The sequence below is a fragment of the Lepisosteus platostomus genome, chromosome 14 (assembly GCF_059453375.1).
Source record: "Lepisosteus platostomus isolate fLepPlt1 chromosome 14, fLepPlt1.hap1, whole genome shotgun sequence".
NCBI lineage: Eukaryota > Metazoa > Chordata > Actinopteri > Semionotiformes > Lepisosteidae > Lepisosteus > Lepisosteus platostomus.
In genome coordinates, this window is record NC_142624.1 from 1,296,487 (window position 1) to 1,317,383 (window position 20,897).

At 58.5% G+C, this 20,897-nt stretch overlaps 1 protein-coding gene across 1 annotated transcript; it reads right to left on the minus strand.

Annotated features, from left to right (window-relative positions):
• Nucleotides 1-4: 4 nt before the first annotated feature.
• LOC148648596 (MICAL-like protein 1) lies at nucleotides 5-19,627 on the minus strand. The gene is made up of 16 exons (XM_088606953.1): nucleotides 18,188-19,627; nucleotides 13,963-14,011; nucleotides 10,312-10,453; nucleotides 9,358-9,458; nucleotides 7,739-7,872; nucleotides 6,856-7,463; nucleotides 6,473-6,536; nucleotides 5,744-6,126; nucleotides 5,246-5,646; nucleotides 4,193-4,327; nucleotides 3,764-3,890; nucleotides 3,118-3,208; nucleotides 2,934-3,007; nucleotides 1,971-2,085; nucleotides 1,698-1,744; nucleotides 5-1,594 (listed from the first exon to the last, which is right to left on the minus strand). Exons 1-16 carry the CDS (start codon nucleotides 18,328-18,330, stop codon nucleotides 1,446-1,448), a joined length of 2,763 nt encoding a protein of 920 aa, XP_088463079.1. The 5' UTR covers nucleotides 18,331-19,627; the 3' UTR covers nucleotides 5-1,445.
• Nucleotides 19,628-20,897: the final 1,270 nt, after the last annotated feature.

Consider the following 20,897-nt stretch of genomic DNA (forward strand, 5'->3'; position numbering starts at 1 on the left):
GCTATGCGTTTCATTAAGTTAGTTTATTTGGATGTTCTTGGGTAGACAAGCTGTGTTATGACTATTTCTGACCCTCTGAAAGAAGCAGACACGGGCCCGGGCAGGCAGAGACAGACTGACAAACTCCCAGAACTACGCAGAGCCACACCCGAGCTCCGACCGGGCAAACTGGGCCTGCTGTTCGCAGTACCGGTTCTACTGGGCCTTGGTGTCTAAAGCCACATCCTGCAGCTCAGCAGCTGTAGGGCACTGACCCAGATCCGGGTTCTAACGTGCAGGTATTTACAGAGGACAAGAACGCGTTCCAGGATTTTCGAACCCTGTCACTCCACAGACGGACCGGGTATCTCAGTGCTGGGTCCGCATGCACGCTCCCACACTGCTGGGGCTACGCTCTGTGCTGCTTCATCCAGAAATCCAGCTCTTTAAGGCCACAGTTATTACTCAACACAGAAATAAAAACAAAAAACAAAAAACAAAAACACAAAGGCATCGTTAAAAACGGACATTAAATATTGCATAACCAGGACTGAGTGCTCTCCCTGACCTGTGACCTGTGACCTGTGACCTGCTCTTACACCCTCTCCAGTTAAAAAAACAAATTCACGGCCTGTGCCTGCTGACCTCCACGCAGGCCCTGAACACGTCCCATACAGATACAGTGTACTGTGCATCGAGCGCGCCTCAGTGCGGGGTCGTCTTGTTCAGTGAAATATTGCCCTCTGACCTCCCAGAGGGTCCAGTCCTGTCAGCTGTGGTTCCACAGTTGGAGCCACAGTTGGGCTAGGCTGGGCCAGGCGGGGTCCTCTGCCCACCCCGACCCGGGGAAGTGGGTCACACAGCACTTTGGACAAACTGCACGAATAAATCCCCCCTTCCTCTCTCTCTCCACTTGGTTGTTCTGCGTTTGTCCCTGGGGCCGTGACCCGGTTGTTCTGTCGGCGTGGGAGGGGCAGGGAAGGTTCTGTTCGATTTCCACAGCCCTGGCCCTCAGAAAGCGAACACCCGCCCCACCCAGAAACACACAGTGAAACAGCGCATTTTACCCACACCACAACGCTCTCCCCCCCGCTGAAACCATCTGCCACGCCCCGCGAGCGTCCGCGTCAGGCCCTGCGCGGAGCCCGAGGCCCAGCCCGTTTGTGCCTGCTCCTCTGTGTGCCTGGCGCTGTGTGGCGTGACAAGCCGCTCGCTGGGGAACTGCAGGTGGGGGGTGGTGGGGCTCGGGGTCCCCGGTTTACAGCTGCTGGGGGTCACAGAGCGTCGCCAGGGCTGTCCGCGCTCTCCTCACAGCAGTCCGCCCCTCTAGCAGAAGGGGTGAGGTGGGGGGGGTTCAGAGATTTCTCGTGACGGGGGCAGCGAGGAGGGTACCCCATAATGTCCTCTGCCCCCCTCCCTGCCTCCCTGGGGTGCTTCCCCACTGGTGCTCCCCTCCCCCCCCGTCGCTAGAGGGCAGGGGGGCTCTTGGGGCTCTTCTCCTTGCCCCGGGGGGACCCCTTCTTGCCCTCTGCTTTGCCCCCCAGAATCTTCAGCACCTTGCCGGGTTTGAACTTGTGCTTCTTCCTGGGCTCACTGTCGCCCTCCTTCTGGAACTCTGCAGAGACGGAGATGGAGCGAGTGAGGGAGAGGAAGAGACGGGGAGCGAGAGGAAGAGCAGCGGAGGGGGTTTGGAGAAACGGAGACCAGGCTCCCCTCACCTTTCCTCTGGATCATGGCCTCCAGCAGTTTGTCTTCTTCCTCCTCCCTGCAGACACAGAACTGTCAGAACCGTCACTGACCCCCCGTCTCCCCACGGAGTCCTGAAGCCCTGACCCCCCGTCTCCCCACTGACCCCCGACACCCTGACCCCCCGTCTCCCCACTGTCCCCCGATGGCCATCCCCCATCTCTCTGCCACCCAGCCCCGGGCTCACACTCCTGACAGACTGGACCGGACCGGACCGGACCGGCGCTGCCCTTGTGTGCCCTGACCTCTGCCTGTCCTCGTCCAGGCTGTTGACGATGTGGTTCCTCTGCTCGATGATGGTCACCAGGTCCTGCATCAGCTCCTGCTCCCGAGCGCGGTCATCCTCCGTCCAGTCCTTCTCTGGGAGACACAGACACAGGCCGCACCCCATTACTGCCACACCCTGCACCCCGTCACTGCCACAGCCCCACAGACACACCCTGCACCCCGTCTCTGCCACACCCCCACAGACACCCTGCACCCCCTCACTGCCACACCCCCACAGACACACCCTGCACCCCAGTCTCTGCCACACCCCCACAGACACACACTGCACCCCGTCACTACCACACCCCCACAGACACACACTGCACCCCGTCTCTGCCACACCCCCACAGACACCCTGCACCCCGTCTCTGCCACACCCCCACAGACACACCCTGCACCCCAGTCTCTGCCACACCCCCACAGACACACCCTGCACCCCAGTCTCTGCCACACCCCCACAGACACACACTGCACCCCCTCACTGCCACACCCCCACAGACACACCCTGCACCCCGTCTCTGCCACACCCCCACAGACACCCTGCACCCCGTCTCTGCCACACCCCCACAGACACACCCTGCACCCCGTCACTACCACACCCCCACAGACACACCCTGCACCCCCTCACTGCCACACCCCCACAGACACACCCTGCATCCCGTCTCTGCCACACCCCCACAGACACACACTGCACCCCGTCTCTGCCACACCCCCACAGACACACCCTGCACCCCAGTCTCTGCCACACCCCCACAGACACACACTGCACCCCGTCTCTGCCACACCCCCACAGACACCCTGCACCCCGTCTCTGCCACACCCCCACAGACACACCCTGCACCCCGTCTCTGCCACACCCCCACAGACACACCCTGCACCCCAGTCTCTGCCACACCCCCACAGACACCCTGCGCCCCGTCTCTGTGCCCTGCTGCAGTCACCTGGCTTGTTCAGCAGACAGCGGAGCTCGTACTCCACGTCCGCCTGCCTCTCCTCCAGCGCCTGCTGCTTGGCCCTGCGGAGAAACAGAGAGGCACTGAGCCCACTCCCACTCCCACACTCCCACACTCCCCCCGGCCCCACTCCCACAGTGCAGGACCCCCACGGGCGGCGGGGCTCACTCACGTGTAGACCAGCTCGGCCTCTCTCCTGACCAACTGGTGCTTCTCGTGGATCAGCTTGAACCAGTCCACCAGCATGCGCTCCTCCTCCTCATCTGAGAGAGACGGGAGGACACGGAGGGAACAGTCAGACTCCCGCTGCACAGCGGTCCAGTCCAGTCCAGTCCAGTCCGGTCCGGTCAGGTCCAGACTCCCGCTGCACAGCAGTCTGGTCCACACTCCCGGCTGCGCAGCGGTCCAGTCCAGTCCAGTCCAGTCCAGTCCAGTCCAGTCAGGTCCGGTCAGGTCCGGTCAGGTCCGGTCAGGTCCGGTCCAGACTCCCGCTGCACAGCAGTCTGGTCCACACTCCCGGCTGCGCAGCGGTCCAGTCCAGTCCAGTCCAGTCCACACTCCCGGCTGCACAGCGGTCCAGTCCAATCCAGTCCACACTCGCAACAGTACAGCGGTCCAGTCCAGTCCAGTCCAGTCCACACTGCCGCTGCACAGCGGTCCAGTCCAGTCCGGTTCGGTCCAGACTCCCGCTGCACAGCACCAGTAATTTAAAACCCAGTAGATGCTGACAGAGCTCCAGGGGGAGGGAACACAAGCCACAGCTCAGCTGCTGTTACCCAGGTGCACCCCACAGCGGCCCCCCCGGCCCCCGGCCTCACCGTTCGGAGAGTTCCTCAGCTTCTGCTCCAGCTCCACCCCTCTCTGCTCCAGTTCATCCAGCTGCCTGTCGATCTGGTTCATCTCCCCATGGATATCCTCCACTGGGATATACTCGTCCGACTGGACCTGCACACACACAGGCCGTAGATATCCAGTACAGGGAAATACACACATCCGACTGGACCTGCACACACACACACACACACACACACACACACAAACACACACAAACACACACAAACACACACACACACACACACACACACACACACACACACACACACACAGGCTGTAGATATCCTCCACTGGGATATACTCATCCAACTGGACCTGCACGCACACACAGGCACACACAGGCTGTAGACGTCTCCTCTCGGACCCGTGTCAACTGGATCAGCAGGCCGATGGAGGCAGCCGCTCACACTCACCTTCCTCTTGATCAGGGGGAAGCCGTGCCCCGGAGCAGGGGGCCGCGCGGGGCGGGGGCCCTTCGGGGTCCTGGTCACGGGGGTGGAGGGGGAGGGGCTGGACTTCCTGTTGAAGGGGTTCTCCTTACAGGTCCTCTGGGGGGAGAGGAGAGACAGACAAATCAACACGACTACAAACACAGCCCCCCACAGCCGTGCACCCCCAGAGAACACAGCCACGCACCCTAAGAGTGCTCACATCGTTAAACAGATCAAGGACAGACAGAACGAACGTAACTCCTGTATGTTTTCAGTAAACGCAGATAGCAGAACGCTTATGAAGCCAAAACCAGCCGTACAATTGAAGAAAGACTGAGGAGATTGTCCCCTTGAGGTCTCAGCCTAAGTCATTGTCAGGTTTATTGAGAAAACAACCAGGGACCCAGCAGTCAGAGAGAAACTGATTAAATTCACCGCTGCTCAGGTATCGCACTGGCGCCCCCTGCTGGCCACAAGCGCATACTCCGAGAGGCTTGGCCTCCAGACCAGTGGCTCTCAAGCTGGGGTGCAGACACACCCCCCCAGAGGTCAGATTTCTTCAGAAGTAAATCATCGAAAACACAAATTAGTTCAACAGCTACGTTGTTTCCTCAAACCTTGTTATTCTAAGGTAAACCTAAAAGAGCAGGTAGTCTTTCCCATATTCTTCATTTTCAAGTACGAATGAGAACCTGAAAGAAATGCGAAATCCTGTCTCTTCTCTTCCACAGAGAGGATCTGTCCTCAGTGATCTGTGGTCAGGGGCGCGAGAGCAGGTTTGGGGACCCCGAGGGGCGCGGTCTGCAGCGCGGGTTCAGAACCACCGATCCGGACCCCCCTGTCCTGGGACACGGCTGCCCAGAGGCGGGACAGGCTCTCCGCTGAAAGAGCACCTTCATTTCCGCTCCGGACCACCAGAGTCCCTGAGGGATTCAGAGTCTCTTCGCTCCGGACCGGATTCTCACGCTTCCCGAAAACAGCCCCGACCCCGACCGGCACGCCAGAGCGGCCCGGCTCCCAGCTGCAGGCTCTTACCTTGCCCTGCGCGGGGGGCAGCTGCGGGGAGGGGGAGCCCCCTTTCGCCAGGGGGCTGGGCGTGGAGGGGGGCCGGGGAGGAGGGGGGCGGGCGGCCCTGATCCCCGCCGCGCTGCGATTGGTCTGCGGGGTGGCCGGGGCCGAGCTGGTATTGGTGGGCGGGCCGGGGGGGCCGGGGCTCGGCGCCGGGGGGGAGGGGCCGCCCTCCGACCTCGGGTTCGCCGCCGCCGCGCCGCCGCCGGGCCCGCTGATGGACGGCTCCGAGACGCTCTTGGTGACGGGCGAGCTGGGCGGGTCGGCAGCGCCCCCCGGGGGCGTCTTGGAGGAGGTGTCGGAGCAGACGCTCTCCACGCTGAGGGCGGGGGACGGGGCCGCGGAGCAGGGCTCCGAGTGGGAATGAGCTGGAGAGAGAGGAGGGGAGGAGGGCAGAGAGTTACGGCGGGGTCATTCCCTCCTGACGGAGCTCGGGAGGCGCAGAAGAGGCGACAGTGCACCGACCGGAAGGAGAGGGGTGTGGGGTGGGGGGCGCCGGGCGTTTGCTCCTCCTCGGACTTCCTGCGCCCTCCGGGCTGGGCGAGCTGGCTGCCACGGTGATGCTGTACCAGGGGTGATTGGGCACGGCCGGGGGCGGGCCCGCACCGGCCTCCTGAGGCTCCGCCCCCTCCCCCTCCCCCTCCTCCTCCTCGAAGGGATTGGCCGGCTGGGGTGGAGTGGCAGGCCGCGGCCCCTCCTCCTCCTCCTTGAGGGCGGGGGTGGAGCCGGAGCGAGGGGGCGTGGCCGCGCCGGGAGGCGGAGGGGGCGGCGCCCTCTTGCGGGGTTCCGATTGGACAAGAGCCATCCAGGGCGGGTCTTTCGGTCTGGCTTCACTGGGCAGACTTGCGCTGACACGGAGAGAAAAGATGCACTATGTGACGAGATCGAAGCCTCTGGGGAGCAGAAAGGCACCAGCGAGCACTGGGTTCAAACTGCAGGTCTGGTTAAACCCCAGTTCCGTCTTCCAGCTGTGATCCTATACGCTTGCTTTTAATTCTGTCACCTTATTTCACAACACAAGCCAACAACATCCCATCACAACGTGTGATAACTGGTCCTGTGTCAGACCGGTCCGAAAGACCAGATTCACCTGTCAGTGATGCCGATTTTACAAGAGGAAGAATAAACACAGCGACGCGAAAAACAGGACCACAGGCCTCAGCGCTCCTCCGTCTCGTTTCCCTGAGTGCTCACCTGCCCGGAGAATGGGATCTCTCCCTGGGTTTCGGGGCCGCCGAGCCGGGATCCACCGGAGCACCTGCTTAGGGAACAGGACCGCAGAGGTGTGAGAGCAGTCGCGCGGGCTAGAGAGCGAAGGGGACTCTGGGGAGCGAGCTCGACATCGCCTCAGCGCTGCAGGACAGGATATCTAGAGTGTGAGTCTGCTGGGCCCCCGACGTCAGTCTGACTCCTCCCTCGAGCGCGAGGCGGGGGGTAACTTGCTCAGAAGGGGGACACAATCCAAGCAGGTGGTCGGCCTCACAGCCCCTCTACCTAATCTACCCCTCTACCTCTACCTCTAATATCGGGAACACATGCACCCCACCCCTCTACCCCGGCAGCGGCGCGGGACTCACCGTTGACCTGCGGGCTGTCGGTGCCCCTGGGGGTCCTGGCTCGGGGGACGGGGCGAGGGGCCGGGGCCGGGGAGGAGTCGACCTGCCTGCGCGGGGCGGGGACCGGGCGGCTGGGCCCCGCCCTCTCCTCTTCCGATTGGCCTGCCCCGTGGGAAGGGGCGGGAGCCGGGCTCCCATTGGCGGTTCCCTCCGGGCCTTTCTCCGTCTGCTCTCCTTCGTCCTCGCTCTCCTCGAAGGGATTCGGGGGCACGGCGGGTTGGGGTTTGCTCTCTGCCTCTTTGTCCTTCTCCTTCCCCTCCACCTCCCCCCCTTTCTCCTTGTCCTGCGATGCCGAACTCTCCCTTGTATCCGGCGCAGGCACCCTCTCGGGCGGCCCACCCACGGGGAGCGTCTGTGCTTGGCCCCTCCCAGAAGGCGGGGTCTCGGGTCTGGCCCCTCCCCTGGGCGTCGCCGTCATCGTCCCGCCCCCTCGCCCGCCCTTGCTGAGGTCCGGCCGGCCGTTCTGATTGGCTGGGGGCTTCCCGAAGTGGTGCGAACAGACGAGGGACCCTTCCTCGCTGCCCGCTCGGTAGGACCCAGGCAGCAGGGTGCTGCTGCACTGCCTGCACCTGAGAAAGCGACACCTCTGATGATCACAGAGAACAGAGGGAGCAGCTGGCTTCTAAGCCAGGCGTGCTTGTATCTACCACACTCGCCCGTGCAGGCTAGGAGCACAGAGGTGGAGAGGGGATGGGGGAGAGACCGGAAGGAAGAGGAGGGGTGAGAGGAGCGAGAGAGAGGGGCAGGAAGAGAGGGATAGAAGGAAAGTGGGAAGAGAGAGAGAGCGCGCGAGAGAGGGAGTCCGAGGAGGTTTGTAAGGCCGTTCCTGAAATCCCTGACCTACCTGAAGCAGTTGCGGTGGTACAGCCGGCCGTCGGCCAGGTACCTCTGCACCAGGTGGACGTGCTTCTGGCAGGCTGCGCAGGTGCTGCTCATGGTGCTGCGTTTCGATTGGTCGTCTGCCCCCGGCTGCGCAGCCTGCAGAGAGACGGGGAGGGAGAGAGGAGGAGGAGGAGGAGGAGGAGGGGGGGGGTCAGCCGCGCAGACTCTGACTCTGGGTCTGGGTCTGGAACTGACGCAAGCTGGAGAGGCGCCAGCGATCTGCACCGTCCACTGCAGGGCAGAATTTGGCAACGGGGCCCGCTATTGTCACACACTCTGGAAAACGAGGAGATCCGGACAGGGAGAGAGAGGGAGAGAGGCGGGAGACTCGCTCTGGACTTGGGCAGCAGATCAGAGGAACGAGGGATCAAAGGCAGGAAAGGTGGACAGAGGTGTGAGCCTCCTGGGAGGAGTGGGGGGCAGACAGGATCAGTAACCCCGCGTCTCGCTGAGCTCGTTAACCCCGCGTCTCGCTGAGCTCGTTAACTGCTCCTCAGTTACTGAAACAAACAACAGCTAATAGCACTGCATGCTGGCTACCTGCCCCCACCCACCGCAACACACTGGCTACCTGCCCCCACCCACCGCAACACACTGGCTACCTGCCCCAGACCCATTGTAACACACTGCCCACCTGCCCCAGACCCATTGTAACACACTGGCTACCTGCCCCAGACCCATTGTAACACACTGCCCACCTGCCCCAGACCCATTGTAACACACTGCCCACCTGCCCCACACCCACTGTAACACACTGCCCACCTGCCCCAGACCCACTGTAACACACTGCCCACCTGCCCCAGACCCACTGTAACACACTGCCCACCTGCCCCACACCCACTGTAACACACTGCCCACCTGCCCCAGACCCATTGTAACACACTGGCTACCTGCCCCACACCCACTGTAACACACTGCCCACCTGCCCCAGACCCATTGTAACACACTGGCTACCTGCCCCAGACCCACTGTAACACACTGCCCACCTGCCCCAGACCCATTGTAACACACTGCCCACCTGCCCCAGACCCACTGTAACACACTGCCCACCTGCCCAACACCCACTGTAACACACTGGCTACCTGCCCCAGACCCACTGTAACACAATGGCTACCTGCCCCACACCCACTGAAACACACTGGCTACCTGCCCCAGACCCACTGTAACACACTGCCCACCTGCCCCAGACCCACTGTAACACACTGCCCACCTGCCCCAGACCCACTGTAACACACTGGCTACCTGCCCCACACCCACTGTAACACACTGCCCACCTGCCCCAGACCCACTGTAACACACTGGCTACCTGCCCCACACCCACTGTAACACACTGGCTACCTGCCCCAGACCCATTGTAACACACTGGCTACCTGCCCCCACCCACCGTAACACACTGGCTACCTGCCCCACACCCACTGTAACACACTGGCTATCTGCACTCTTAAGAGAGCCAGTTCATCTGTCTCAGTTCAGCCTAGAGCTCTGCATTTCGCTGCCTTCATTCTCCACCGTGGTGAACATCCATATCGAGTTTTTTTTTTTAAATTCCAAAACAAGAAAGAAAATTAAACTCCCCCCTACCTTGGGCTCCACCACCTTCTCATCGCCGGCGGCAACAGGTTTCTTCAGGGCAGGCTCGCTGTGGGCTGTACCACTCGGCCTCTTCATGGAGGGGGCAGCCACTGCGCGGGACAGGATAAAGGATCAGAAACTTCTCTTATGAACACAGCGCAGGGGTGATATTTACCCTCTCCCTGTCCGTCTCCTTCTCCCTCTGGCCCTGTCCTGATCCGTGCCTCTCTGTGAGGGGCGGACGGTGATTTGGGGGTGGAGTGGCAGTCAGTGGGTGTGTGAATTCCCCTGTCAGCTGTGTCTTGTGAAACGATCACAATGGGTGCCAGGCCTAAATATAGATTTGGGGAAGTGTGGCTCCTGCCTGCACACAAGAACACGCCAGTACGCAAGTACAGTCACATTATCCCGCGCTGACTCTTAAAGAGAATGAATGACATCACTGCGCGGTTCACAGGCTCCCGGCGTCCCATCACACGGTGCTGGGGGTGAGGGGCTACAGGGGTTCAGTCTGTGGGTTCGAGGGTCTATAACGCACCCTCCAGTCAAGTGTACAGAATAATATCCAACTCAAGAGTCTTTGTACAGTAATTACAGCACAGAGTTTACAGTCTAGTGTACAACTAGATCACAACATACTTGCAGGAGTGTATACACAGCAAGAATCTCTCTTGTACTCATTGTAAAATAACTACACACAGGGATCGCCAACTGTGCTGGAGTCACTCTGGACCGTCTGTGCACGGGGATCGCCGATTGTACCGGAGTGACTCCGGACCGTCTCCGCAAGGGGATCGGCAACTGTACCGGAGTGACTCCAGACGGTCTCCGCAAGGGGATCGCTAACTGTACCAGAGTGACACCAGACCGTCTCGGCAAGGAGATTGCCGACTGTACCGGAGTGACTCCAGATGGTCTCCACAAAGGGATCGCTAACTGTACCGGAGTGACACTGGACAGTACCGTGGCTCTTGCTGGTGAAGTAGTTGTAGTACTGGGAGATGTATGTGATGATGCTGAGGCGGTCGGGCACTTTCATGGACACCATGTCCTCGGGGTCCAGCAGAGCAGGGATGCCCAGCTCCGACTCCGCCACCTCGAACGCCTGGACAGAGGGAAGAGAGAGGATCAGATCCTTCATTCCACCGAGTCAGTACCTGAACAGCACGGACCCAAACACAAGACTCGCGGCCTGGCAGCTGGAGGAGCTCAACACGCAGAGGAAAAACCCAATACAGCATCCCAGAATAACTACATCTGAAATCCTGGCCAGTCGGGTCCTATTCCTCCTGCGAGAACTCCCTGTTCTCCACACTTTTCCCTGTGGGATTCTTCTGCTGCTGGACCGGAGAGCTCCTCTGAACTCCCAGTGAAACGCCCCAGCCTGCCGCAGATACAGATTCAAGAGTTTGACAGGGTAGCATGAGTGACTGTGTGATTATGTGACTTTGTGAGCTTCAGTGTGTGTGTGACAAGATCTGATGTGTGTGCAGTCTGATGCCTTCCCACGTGCTGCCTGCAGTGACTCACTCTTGTGCTCTCTGCCTCAGAAGCGGAGCGCCGAACCCACAGGCGACAGGCAGAGGGACAGACAGGGAGACTATAAATAGTCGCCTCGTAGTCTCCAGGCTAAAAGCATCAGCTGCAGAGGGGCTCTATTTCTGACAGGGTGGAGCTCTCCCCGTTTTCTCTGAAGGGAAGAAAAGGGGTCGAGTGGCTGCAGCGCCACCTGTGGTCTGCTGTGGTATTGCAGGACCTGCCAAGCCCCTCCATCAGTGGGCAGGACACCTCTCCCCGTGGAGGGAGGAGGAGGGAGAGAGATGGAGACCAGGGGACTGGGAAGCGATCCAAAGGGAGAGAAGAAAAATCTTCGCTCATACTCCTGTCCTGGAGTCCCTGCACTGGCTGCCTATCGGGTTTCAAAATCCCCCTGCTCACCCACACGGCTCTGCATGGCACCTGAGCACCGGTCTGAGCTGCTATGGCCCTGCTCCCCACCTCACAGCCCTCGCTCTGCTAACTCTCCTGTCTGTCCCCCAAGCCCGTCCACACTCTAGGGGTGACAGGGCTCCTCCTGCTGCGCCCCGGCGCTCTGGAACTCTGTCCCCAAGGGTATCAGAGAGTCACCTTCCCTGAGCTCCTTCAAACCCAGACTCAAACCCTGTCAGCTCTTCTCATCTTCTCCAACAGTTCTAATCCCTCGTGTTTCCTTCTGCTGGTTTTGTTATCTCCCGTCTTTGTTACTTTTACTTTGGTTTTGACTGTTTTTTGACTGTTCCTGTAAAGTGATCCGAGACGCTACTTTTAAAGGCGCTATATGGAATAAAATGGATTCTTTCAGAGCGCTGGTGTCTAGGACGGTTGGAGAAAAGGGGGTTTGTGCTGCAGGAGAAGCAGCTCCAGCTCCTCCTCTGACAGCAGTGAGCACCCCCCCCCCCCAGCTGGGCTCCCCGTGTCAGTCGCCAGCAGGGACCGGTCGGCACGCCAACCCAGCGCTGCCCTGGCGGAAACACCGGCGTCACGTGACCCCCAGGCTGACAGAGAGGGAGGGAAGAGGAGAGCACATCTCTCAGCGCGGCGCCGTTGCGTACACGCCGCCGCGCAGACTACCCTCCCCCTTGAAGCACCCCCTGGAACGGCATTTACACAGAGGGTGGCGGGGGTGTGCAACGAGCTGCCCGGTCAAAGCTGTTCAAGCGGATACCCTGACTTCTTTCAGGAAGGGACCGGATGAGATTCTGGGAGGAGGAGCAAGCCGGGCTTTGCTCAGGAAGGGGCTGGAAGAGACTGTGGGATGAGAGGTAGCCCCTTGCTGTAACTCCGATCCGGAAGAGGGTGTACTGGAATCCTGGCAAGGGTCCTGGAATACAGGTGGGAGAGCACCTGCGGGCATTTCCAACACCAGGGGGCCCCCGAGTCCATGTTGCTCCCTGGGAAACTGCCCCCGACGCGCTCTGCACTCCACCCACTCTGCACTGCCCATCACACCAGAAACCCACTGCAGTCTGGGACAGATCAGTTCTGGCTGCCTGCTGCGTTATAGCGTAACATCTGCCAGGTTTCTCAAGTGCCTGTCTGTGTGGAGTCTGCATGTTCCAGGACCATGATCCCGCATTGGAACCCCAGGTTTCTCCCCAGGTCCTGAGACCAGGCTGGCTGGGCTCGATTGTCTGTTCACTCTTGACACCCTTGGGTTTACTCCCAGTAGGCAAACAAGCACTGCGGGATGTGTCATCTCTCAGCCATGCATAGCACACGAAAAACTACTCCAACCTCAGTAAACAGAGGACTCTGCACTGGCAGACACGCCGTTGAAATATTAACAGCATGTTCTGGCGTTTCTGCTTCCTCAGGATAAAATGCACCCTGTCCAGGGGCCAGACTGCTGTGCTGTGGGATTCCAAAGTTGCCAGTCTGGGGTTTGTTATTGTGGTCTGGGCTGATTAAACACAGAGTGCCTCATTTGAAAAAGTCAAGTCATCACTTCTGAGTGTGTTTTGCAGTCCTACCCAGTAATTAAGTGTTACAAATGAGGAGTTGTCCACAGATGACAGGCTCTATTCAGAGCCTGCGTTTAGGCCTCGCAGAAAAACCCAGAGACAGGCCAGTTACATCACTGCCAGACATAGCTCACTGTACACAGGGGCTACACAGGCCGGTAAGCAGACACTCTCGCCCTCCTGTCTAACTGTCTGTGCACAGTGCTCTCGGCCTCCTGTCTCACTCTCTGTTCACAGCGCTCTCAGCCTCCTGTCTCACTCTCACCCTCCTGTCTCACTCCCTGTGCACACTGCTCTCAGCCTCCTGTCTCACTCCCTCAGCACAGTGCTCTCGCCCTCCTGTCTCACTCTCTGTTCACAGCGCTCTCAGCCTCCTGTCTCACTCTCACCCTCCTGTCTCACTCCCTGTGCACACTGCTCTCGGCCTCCTGTCTCACTCTCTGTTCACAGCGCTCTCAGCCTCCTGTCTCACTCTCACCCTCGTCTCACTCCCTATGCACAGTGCTCTCAGCCTCCTGTCTCACTCCCTCAGCACAGTGCTCTCGCCCTCCTGTCTCACTCTCTGTTCACAGCGCTCTCAGCCTCCTGTCTCACTCTCACCCTCCTGTCTCACTCCCTATGCACAGCGCTCTCAGCCTCCTGTCTCACTCTCGCCCTCCTGTCTCACTCCCTGTGCACACTGCTCTCAGCCTCCTGTCTCACTCCCTATGCACAGCGCTCTCAGCCTCCTGTCTCACTCTCGCCCTCCTGTCTCACTCCCTGTGCGCAGTGCTCTCACCCCCTTGACCTCTCAGTCACACGAGCTCTCTCTCTCTGATCTCCTCCTCCTCCCTGTCTCTCGGCCCGTTTCCACTTCCCTCCCAGCTCCTCCAGGCTCTCAGCCGCCAGTCCCTGTTCCTCTTTCCTGTAACCTCTCGCACCCTCATCGGCAGCGCCAGCGCTCCTCCTCCTCCTCCTCCTCACAGCCTCTTTCGTTTTGTTTTCATGTCAAGAGCTCCTCATGTACAGTGCTCGACAAGGGCCGTCATCCTCAAAAGGACCATATCGACAGGCCCTCAGGCTCACAGGTCCCCCACCCTCAGGTTCCCGGGGTGATGATGTCACATCAACTCACCAGCTTGTTGTTTTCATAGACGTTCTCTGTTGAGAGGGAGTCATAGTTGCTGAAAAAGGAGAAGATGAAAACAGAGTTAATGAGAGACCAAGAATCGGTGACGTAAAGGTTATTCACAGTCTGAGAGCCCTGGCACCACTGCGTGTCAACTCAGTGAGGCAGGACCATCAGGACCCTGGCTGTGATCGGGCTGTAGGGGCCCATCCTGGACTGGGACCCTGGCTGTGATCGGGCTGTAGGGGCTCATCCTGGACTGGGACCCTGGCTGTGATCTCCGGGCTGTAGGGGCTCATCCTGCACTGGGACCCTGGCTGTGATCTCCAGGCTGTAGGGGCTCATCCTGGACTGGGACCCTGGCTGTGATCTCCGGGCTGTAGGGGCTCATCCTGCACTGGGACCCTGGCTGTGATCTCCAGGCTGTAGGGGCTCATCCTGGACTGGGACCCTGGCTGTGATCTCCGGGATATAGGGGCTCATCCTGGACTGGGACCCTGGCTGTGATCTCCGGGATATAGGGGCTCATCCTGGACTAGATTAACAGGCTGAAGGTCTAGAATGGTCTTGTATTACTTCACCAGCAGTGCACTGAGTCAAACCAAGCTTCACATGTTGCACATTACAGGCAAACCAACTCTGCTTGGCTGCACTCCAGACCCTGCACTTCCACAGCAGTCGCAGGCGATAAGGCCAGCACTGGAGCCCAGATCGCATGGGGAGGAAGCCCACATGACACACTGCCTGACCGCTGTGCCGGGACTCGACTGATCAGACAAAACCGCTCTGTGAAGAGCTGTGGGCAGTCTGGGCAGCAGCGCCGAGCGTCTCAGGCCAGGCCTGCAGCCCAGGAACCACAGTGGCACTGGACTGCGGCTAGCCAGGCAGGAGGGAGAGGCGCCCCTGGGGTTCGCCGAGGCCCAGGTTCAGCGATACTGCTGCCCACAACGCTGGAGCCCTCGCGCCCGTGGCTGTGTCTGCTGCTGTCGAGTCTCTGTCTGGATTTGGGGTTGGTCTCGGTTGCTTTCGCGCGTCAGAATCCGCTGGCGTCCTGTTTTCCTGTCTCCGTGCGGAGGAGGGGGGGGAGAGGGGAGGCAGGAGGACGGCAAGGGCGGGACGTCAGGGCCGGTGGGGCGGGGGGGGAGGTGGCACACAGATCCCGAGGGCGAGGAGGAAGGGCAGAGACCCGCCAGGCCGAGGGAGAGAGCATGTGTGGCGTCGGAGCCACCGCGCCGTACAAACTGCCGGTCCTGGACTTCCCACACCTCTGAAGCCGGGAAAGCAGACTGAGCTTCCCGTCTCCTTCTCACATCGCTCCGCGCAGAGCCACCGGCACGGCCCAGCCCCACGTCCTGCAGAAGGACGAGGACCGGGGACGGGGTGGCTCACGCGGACACCTTCAGCCAGAGCGGTCAAACGTGACACGAGCGGTCTGAGGGCCGAAATCGGGAGGCTTGTTGAGCGTACGCCACCCTGCGCCCGCTGCCTGCCGGGACAGGCTGCGGCTCGGGCGCGATCCCGAACTGGAAGAACCAGTTTGAAAATGGATGGGTGGAACAAGAGGCTCTTCCTTCATCTAAGAGCTGTGGGAGGATGCCCAGCCATGTTGCTGAAGCCAACACCCCGGCTTCTCCCAAAGACACAGCTGGGTGAGATCCTCCAGTCAGGACAGGAGGCAGTACTTTACACAGAGGGGGGTGGGGGGGTGGAACAAGCTGCCCGGCCCCGGGTTCAATCAGGAAGCAGCTGGATGAGATCCTGGGATCAATTCACTAAGCCGAGCGGACGAGGCGGCCTGACTGGCTCCTCTCGTTTATATCTGCGCTGTGGACAGGGCGCCTGGCGTGCTCGGGCCAGACCTCGTCGCTCAGCTGGCAGAGCTGCTGCCCCGTGCTGGACTGGCTGCGGGAGATCTTAATCCACAGCGACGGGCTGAAGGCCTGCCAGCAGATTAGAGTGACAGCCCATCTCTCCCCATCAGTCCTCCCTGCCGCCTCACAGCCACAGCGCCCCGGGGGACGGGCCGCCCACAGACGTCAGCTCCAGAGCCCAGACCTGCTCCCCGCTGTCTCAAAGGCACCGCGGGGCCGTAAAGACACGTCCCTGCGACGTCATCACGCAGACGGGCCAACGCATCACACGTACATCGCTGCGTGCGCGGTGTTTTACAGCTGGATCTTGCACACGGAGCGAAATGGCGCAGTGCCGCGGGGTCTCCCCTTGTCCGGCGGGCTGTCCCTGCCGTGACCGCCTCAGGCCCTGCTCGTCACACTGGCCCCATTAATGACCAAGGCCAGAATTGTCTAACCGTGCGTTCAGGGGGGGCTTGCAGACCTCTGCAGAGATGGATCAAAGCCAGACGGAGGGCCCCTGCTGAGAGGCAAGAGGAGCCACAGGCCTCCTGTGGAGATGGGGGAGCAGCGACGAACTCGGGCGTTCAAAACGCCGAGCTGACGCGGCGCAGAAACCATGCTGAGGAGTGAGAGCCGAAGCTGCAGTTTCCCATCATGCAGCGCTCCCAGGGCAGAGCGGTGGTCCTGTGGCTCAGGATCTGCGCCTGGGGCTGGGAGGTTGCCGGTTCGTATCCAGAGGCCAGCAGAGGAGTCCCGCTCCGTTGGGCCCCCGAGCAAGGCCCTTCACCCCAGCTGCTCCAGGGGTGCTGTATAAATGGCTGACCCTGCGCTCTGACCCCCAGCTTCTCTCCCTGTCTGTGTGTCTCATGGAGAGCAAGCTGGGGTCTGGGAAAAGATCTAATGCAAGAAATTGTATATGGCTAATAAAGTGATCTGATCTTGTTGTCTCTGTTGGCACATTAGCGCTGACCAGATGAGCAGTTTGCACACAGGGAAGACAGCGCTGACCAGATGAGCAGTTTGCACACAGACCAGGCCTGCCCCACGCACATGGGACAGATACTGAATAGAACAGTACAGGCCCTTCAGTTCCACGAGCTCTGCCGAAACACATTATTACTGCTGTCTGATCTGCTATCTCCAGGACTCCGGACTCGAGACACAACAAAGTCTTGCACCGAAGGTCTGCTCATCCGAAAATAATCTGGGAGTCCTGTCGAGATGAAAGCTGTGTGTGTGTGTGTGTGTGTGTGTGTGTGGTCCCTCGTCGCCGGAGCAAAATTTAAACTCGACACCGGCGCTGCACTAAATATAGTCGGTCGCCGGCTGGCTCAGGGACCACAAACAGAGCGAGGAAGAGGAAGAGGAAGAGGAAGGGGCTGGACAGCAGAGCAGAAGGCGTCTTGAGTTTTCTCAGCCCTGCACTGCCAAGGTCACACCAGCGATCACAATGAAGCTGCCAACAGGGCCCCTCCTTCCCCCCCAGCCAAGAGGCTCAGGGAGATCTACGCACCTACGCGTCCTGACAGCAGGGCCCCAGCCGAGACGCGACAGCAGCACACCGGTGTGCTGGCTGCACCACAGCACGCCCTCAGAGCTCAGGACACTTCATGACAAATTACCTCATGCATTATGCAGACTGACAACCCTGGAGACAAGAGCTGCTTTAATCTGTCTGTTTCCACCCTCCTCGCAGTGAGGCCGACAGGAGTCTTACTTGAGATCCTCCTGTCACCGGTGTGGCTGGTAATTTGTGTGGGGTCACTCAGCACCCCCACCCCTTCTCTAGCAAAAAAAACAGCCTTTTTATTCCACCTACTAAATATAGTCAGGTTGTGTTTCGCAGCTGAGTGAAATATCGCACGTTTGCAGATAAAACCGCACTGGTTCTCCTTCACGGTGCGAAGTTCGAACAGTATCTCTCTTTCCCGTCGTAAACCCGACGTCCTGGACAGTCACACTGCCCTGCGGACTCCGCGAGTTCGTATCAATGTGGTTTATTGACAGCAGCAATAACGCGGGTTTTTTCGCCACCTTTTGAAATTACGGGCCGCTCTCATGTGTCGCAAACTACAACCCAGTCGCCGGGGAAAGTTTTTAAGTCTTGCTTAAAGCGTCATAAATAAACCATGTCAGCAAAACTCCCAAGGTCAGTCAGAGTCTAAATCGATTTAAAAAAAAAAAACCGGTACCGTTCAGCCAGACCGTTTACCCTCATCCCTGTAACACGACCCTGACACCGGCCGCTTCCAAAACGGTCCCCCCGGCCTCCGTGCCCCCTCGACCGGGCACCGCTCCAATCGAACCCGAGGCTGAGCGGGCCGCACTGGGAGGCGGCTGCGCTCAGGCACCACGGCGAGAGACGTGCCGATACTTACATCAAGTCGGGTCGGTGCTTGTGAATTATGGCACAGAAAGCCATCCCGTCTCGGAAGGACGAGGTCATGTTTCTGATTTCCACGCCGGGGTAACCTTCGCACTGTATGCGACACCACTCCTGAAGTGCCTTCAAAGATCCCATGTTTTAGCAGATTTTTAAAAAAAAATACAAAAAAAAAATCGTGTCCGTTCCTTTTCTCCCAGTGGAACCACCAGAAAAAAACAACCACCACAATCAGAATAAGGAAAGCTTACAAAGCTCTCCCCAGATGCTAAAAATAACAAGTTATCTTACAAAACATCACGTCAGTACCAACTTTCGGCAGGTACCAGCGAGTCGTAACTACGTGGGGTGTGCAGAAATCATTTTCAAACACCACGAAATCCGATACGCACGGAACACAGCGATACTTTTTTTTTCCCCCACCTAGAAAAAATATTTTTAAATGATCACAGGCTACGAGATCGATCCAGCGTGTGTGCGTGTTTGTTGTTGTTGTTTGTTGTTGTTTTTTTTTGCCGTTTTGTGGATATACATCTATCCCATCGATCTCACGATCGTCGCACAGAGAGGGGGGAGGGAAACGAGATGAAAAAAAAAAATACAAGCTTGAATTAATCCTCTCCAAAGTCCAGGCAAGACCACTTCTGATGAAGGGCTCCAAGTTCAGAGCCCTAGCGCCGACACGGAGCCCGGTGTCCCCCAGCAGTCCTGCTCCCCAGTCGGCTACCGGCTACAAGTCTGGGCGCAGCGCCGATACAGTGTCTGCTTCTCCCTCCCCGTGTATCCAGATCCGTTTATGTCTGAGCTGCAGCCCAAGAGCACTTCTCTTCCGTCGCCCTGGCTTCACAAAGCAGCCTCTTGTAGCAGCAGCAGGGGAAAAAAAAAAAACACATCAGTTGAACTGAAACTCCGAGCAAGCGTCGCTCACACACACAGAGACACCCAGCCTCTCGTCCACATGCGCGACACTCCCCAAACTCCCGATGCAATGAAAATAAGTCTCTTTTTTTTTTCGTTTTTACTTGACAAAAATTAAAATCCTTTCTCCTTTTTTTTTTTTAAAGCCCGGAACAGTCCATCTCATGCTGGCGCTTTCATCCCTTAAAAAAACACGGCGAGATCTGCTCCGGGCTGAACCTCCTCTCAGGCTCCCATCGCCTCCACGCCGTTTCCTGGCTCGGCTTCAGCCGGGGCGCCTTCGCTGAGCTACGGGGCTGGAGACGCACACGGACGGCGCTGTGGACCTGCCCTGCTGTGCCTGACGCAGAGGGCGCCCTCACCCTCCGGAGTCCAGAGGGATTCTGTCATCTTAAAGGTGCACCCTTCTCGTCTCCCTTCCTAATACGGGAGGATTTCGAGGTGCACGCAAACACTCCCCCACCCTGAAGTTTGGGGTGTGCTCACTTTTAAAGTTACGCCTGCTATGAGCTATCGCCCTTGCTCGTGTTAGTGAGTCTGTCCGTCACACACGTAATTCAGCACGACATCGCTCCTCCAGAATCTGTTGTTACACCAGGTTTTTTTTTTTTAACATTGGACTGTGTTCCTACTTCGTCATTGGATATGAAGTTCTGAGGGTTGAATTGTAACCATAGGATAGTAACTCAGGACCTTTCAAAAATGATTTTTCGCCGTTCTAATTATCACAAGTAATCCTTTACACTAGTAATTTAAATCACTTTAAAAGAACGAACTCAAACTTTCCCCCAACACCGTATTTAGTAATACAGCTGTCAAATTTCTTTGACTACATGTATCATCAATTATTACTGTGTAGTACATTCATTAAAAACGTGGATGGCTGCCAGTTTGTATCCCGCGGCCGGCAGAGGAATCGTACTCCGTTGGGCCCCTGAGCAAGGCCCTTCACCCCAGCTGCTCCAGGGGCTCTGTACAATGGCTGACCCTGCGCTCTGATCCCCAGCTTCTCTCCCTGTCTGTGTGTCTCACGGAGAGCAAGCTGGGGTCTGGGAAAAGACACATTCCTAGTGCAAGAAACTGTATAGGGCCAATAAAGTGATCTTAAGTCTTAAATCTGAATATCCATCCTTAAGACTACTGTCAGCCCAGCTTTCTGATTAATGAAATGAGATTGAACCATTTCTGGCCTGGTGTGTGGTATCGTAAATCCCGTCCTGAGACCTCAGTGGGGACGCAGGGCCCAGTGACCTTTTCCCACTCGTCATGACAGAAAAAGAAAATCGGACTGAAATCTGAGATGAGTTACATAAAGATTTTCAATATTTCTGAAAAAAAATAGCCGAAAACATTTTTTCCAGTTTATTCGAAATTTCTTTTTTTGGGGGGGGGAGCATGTTAGCCCACATGGGGGGGGGCACTGGCCCCTAATGTCCCCCCCCCCCCTCCTTAGCAAGGGCTATGGTCCTTTGTAAGAGCAAGCAGTGGCTCTCAGTCCTGGGAATACGAACAGCCATCTGCTCTGGTGGTTAAACAGCAGTGGAGATCAGAAACCTGAACAGATTTCTGAAGCTGTGGTTTGCATCACGTCAGAGTTAGCAGCCACAGACAGCTGTGTTGTCTGCGTGTCTGGGAGACAGACAGACGGACGTCCTCAGTGCCTGCAGGTTTAACACCCATCCCAGCACTGAGGGTCCTGTGATAACCAAGCACTCAGGGCCTCGGTTTAACGTCCCCTTCGCAGTCAGTGCCCCCCCCCGTCACTGTACTGGTGCACTCGCTGTGGC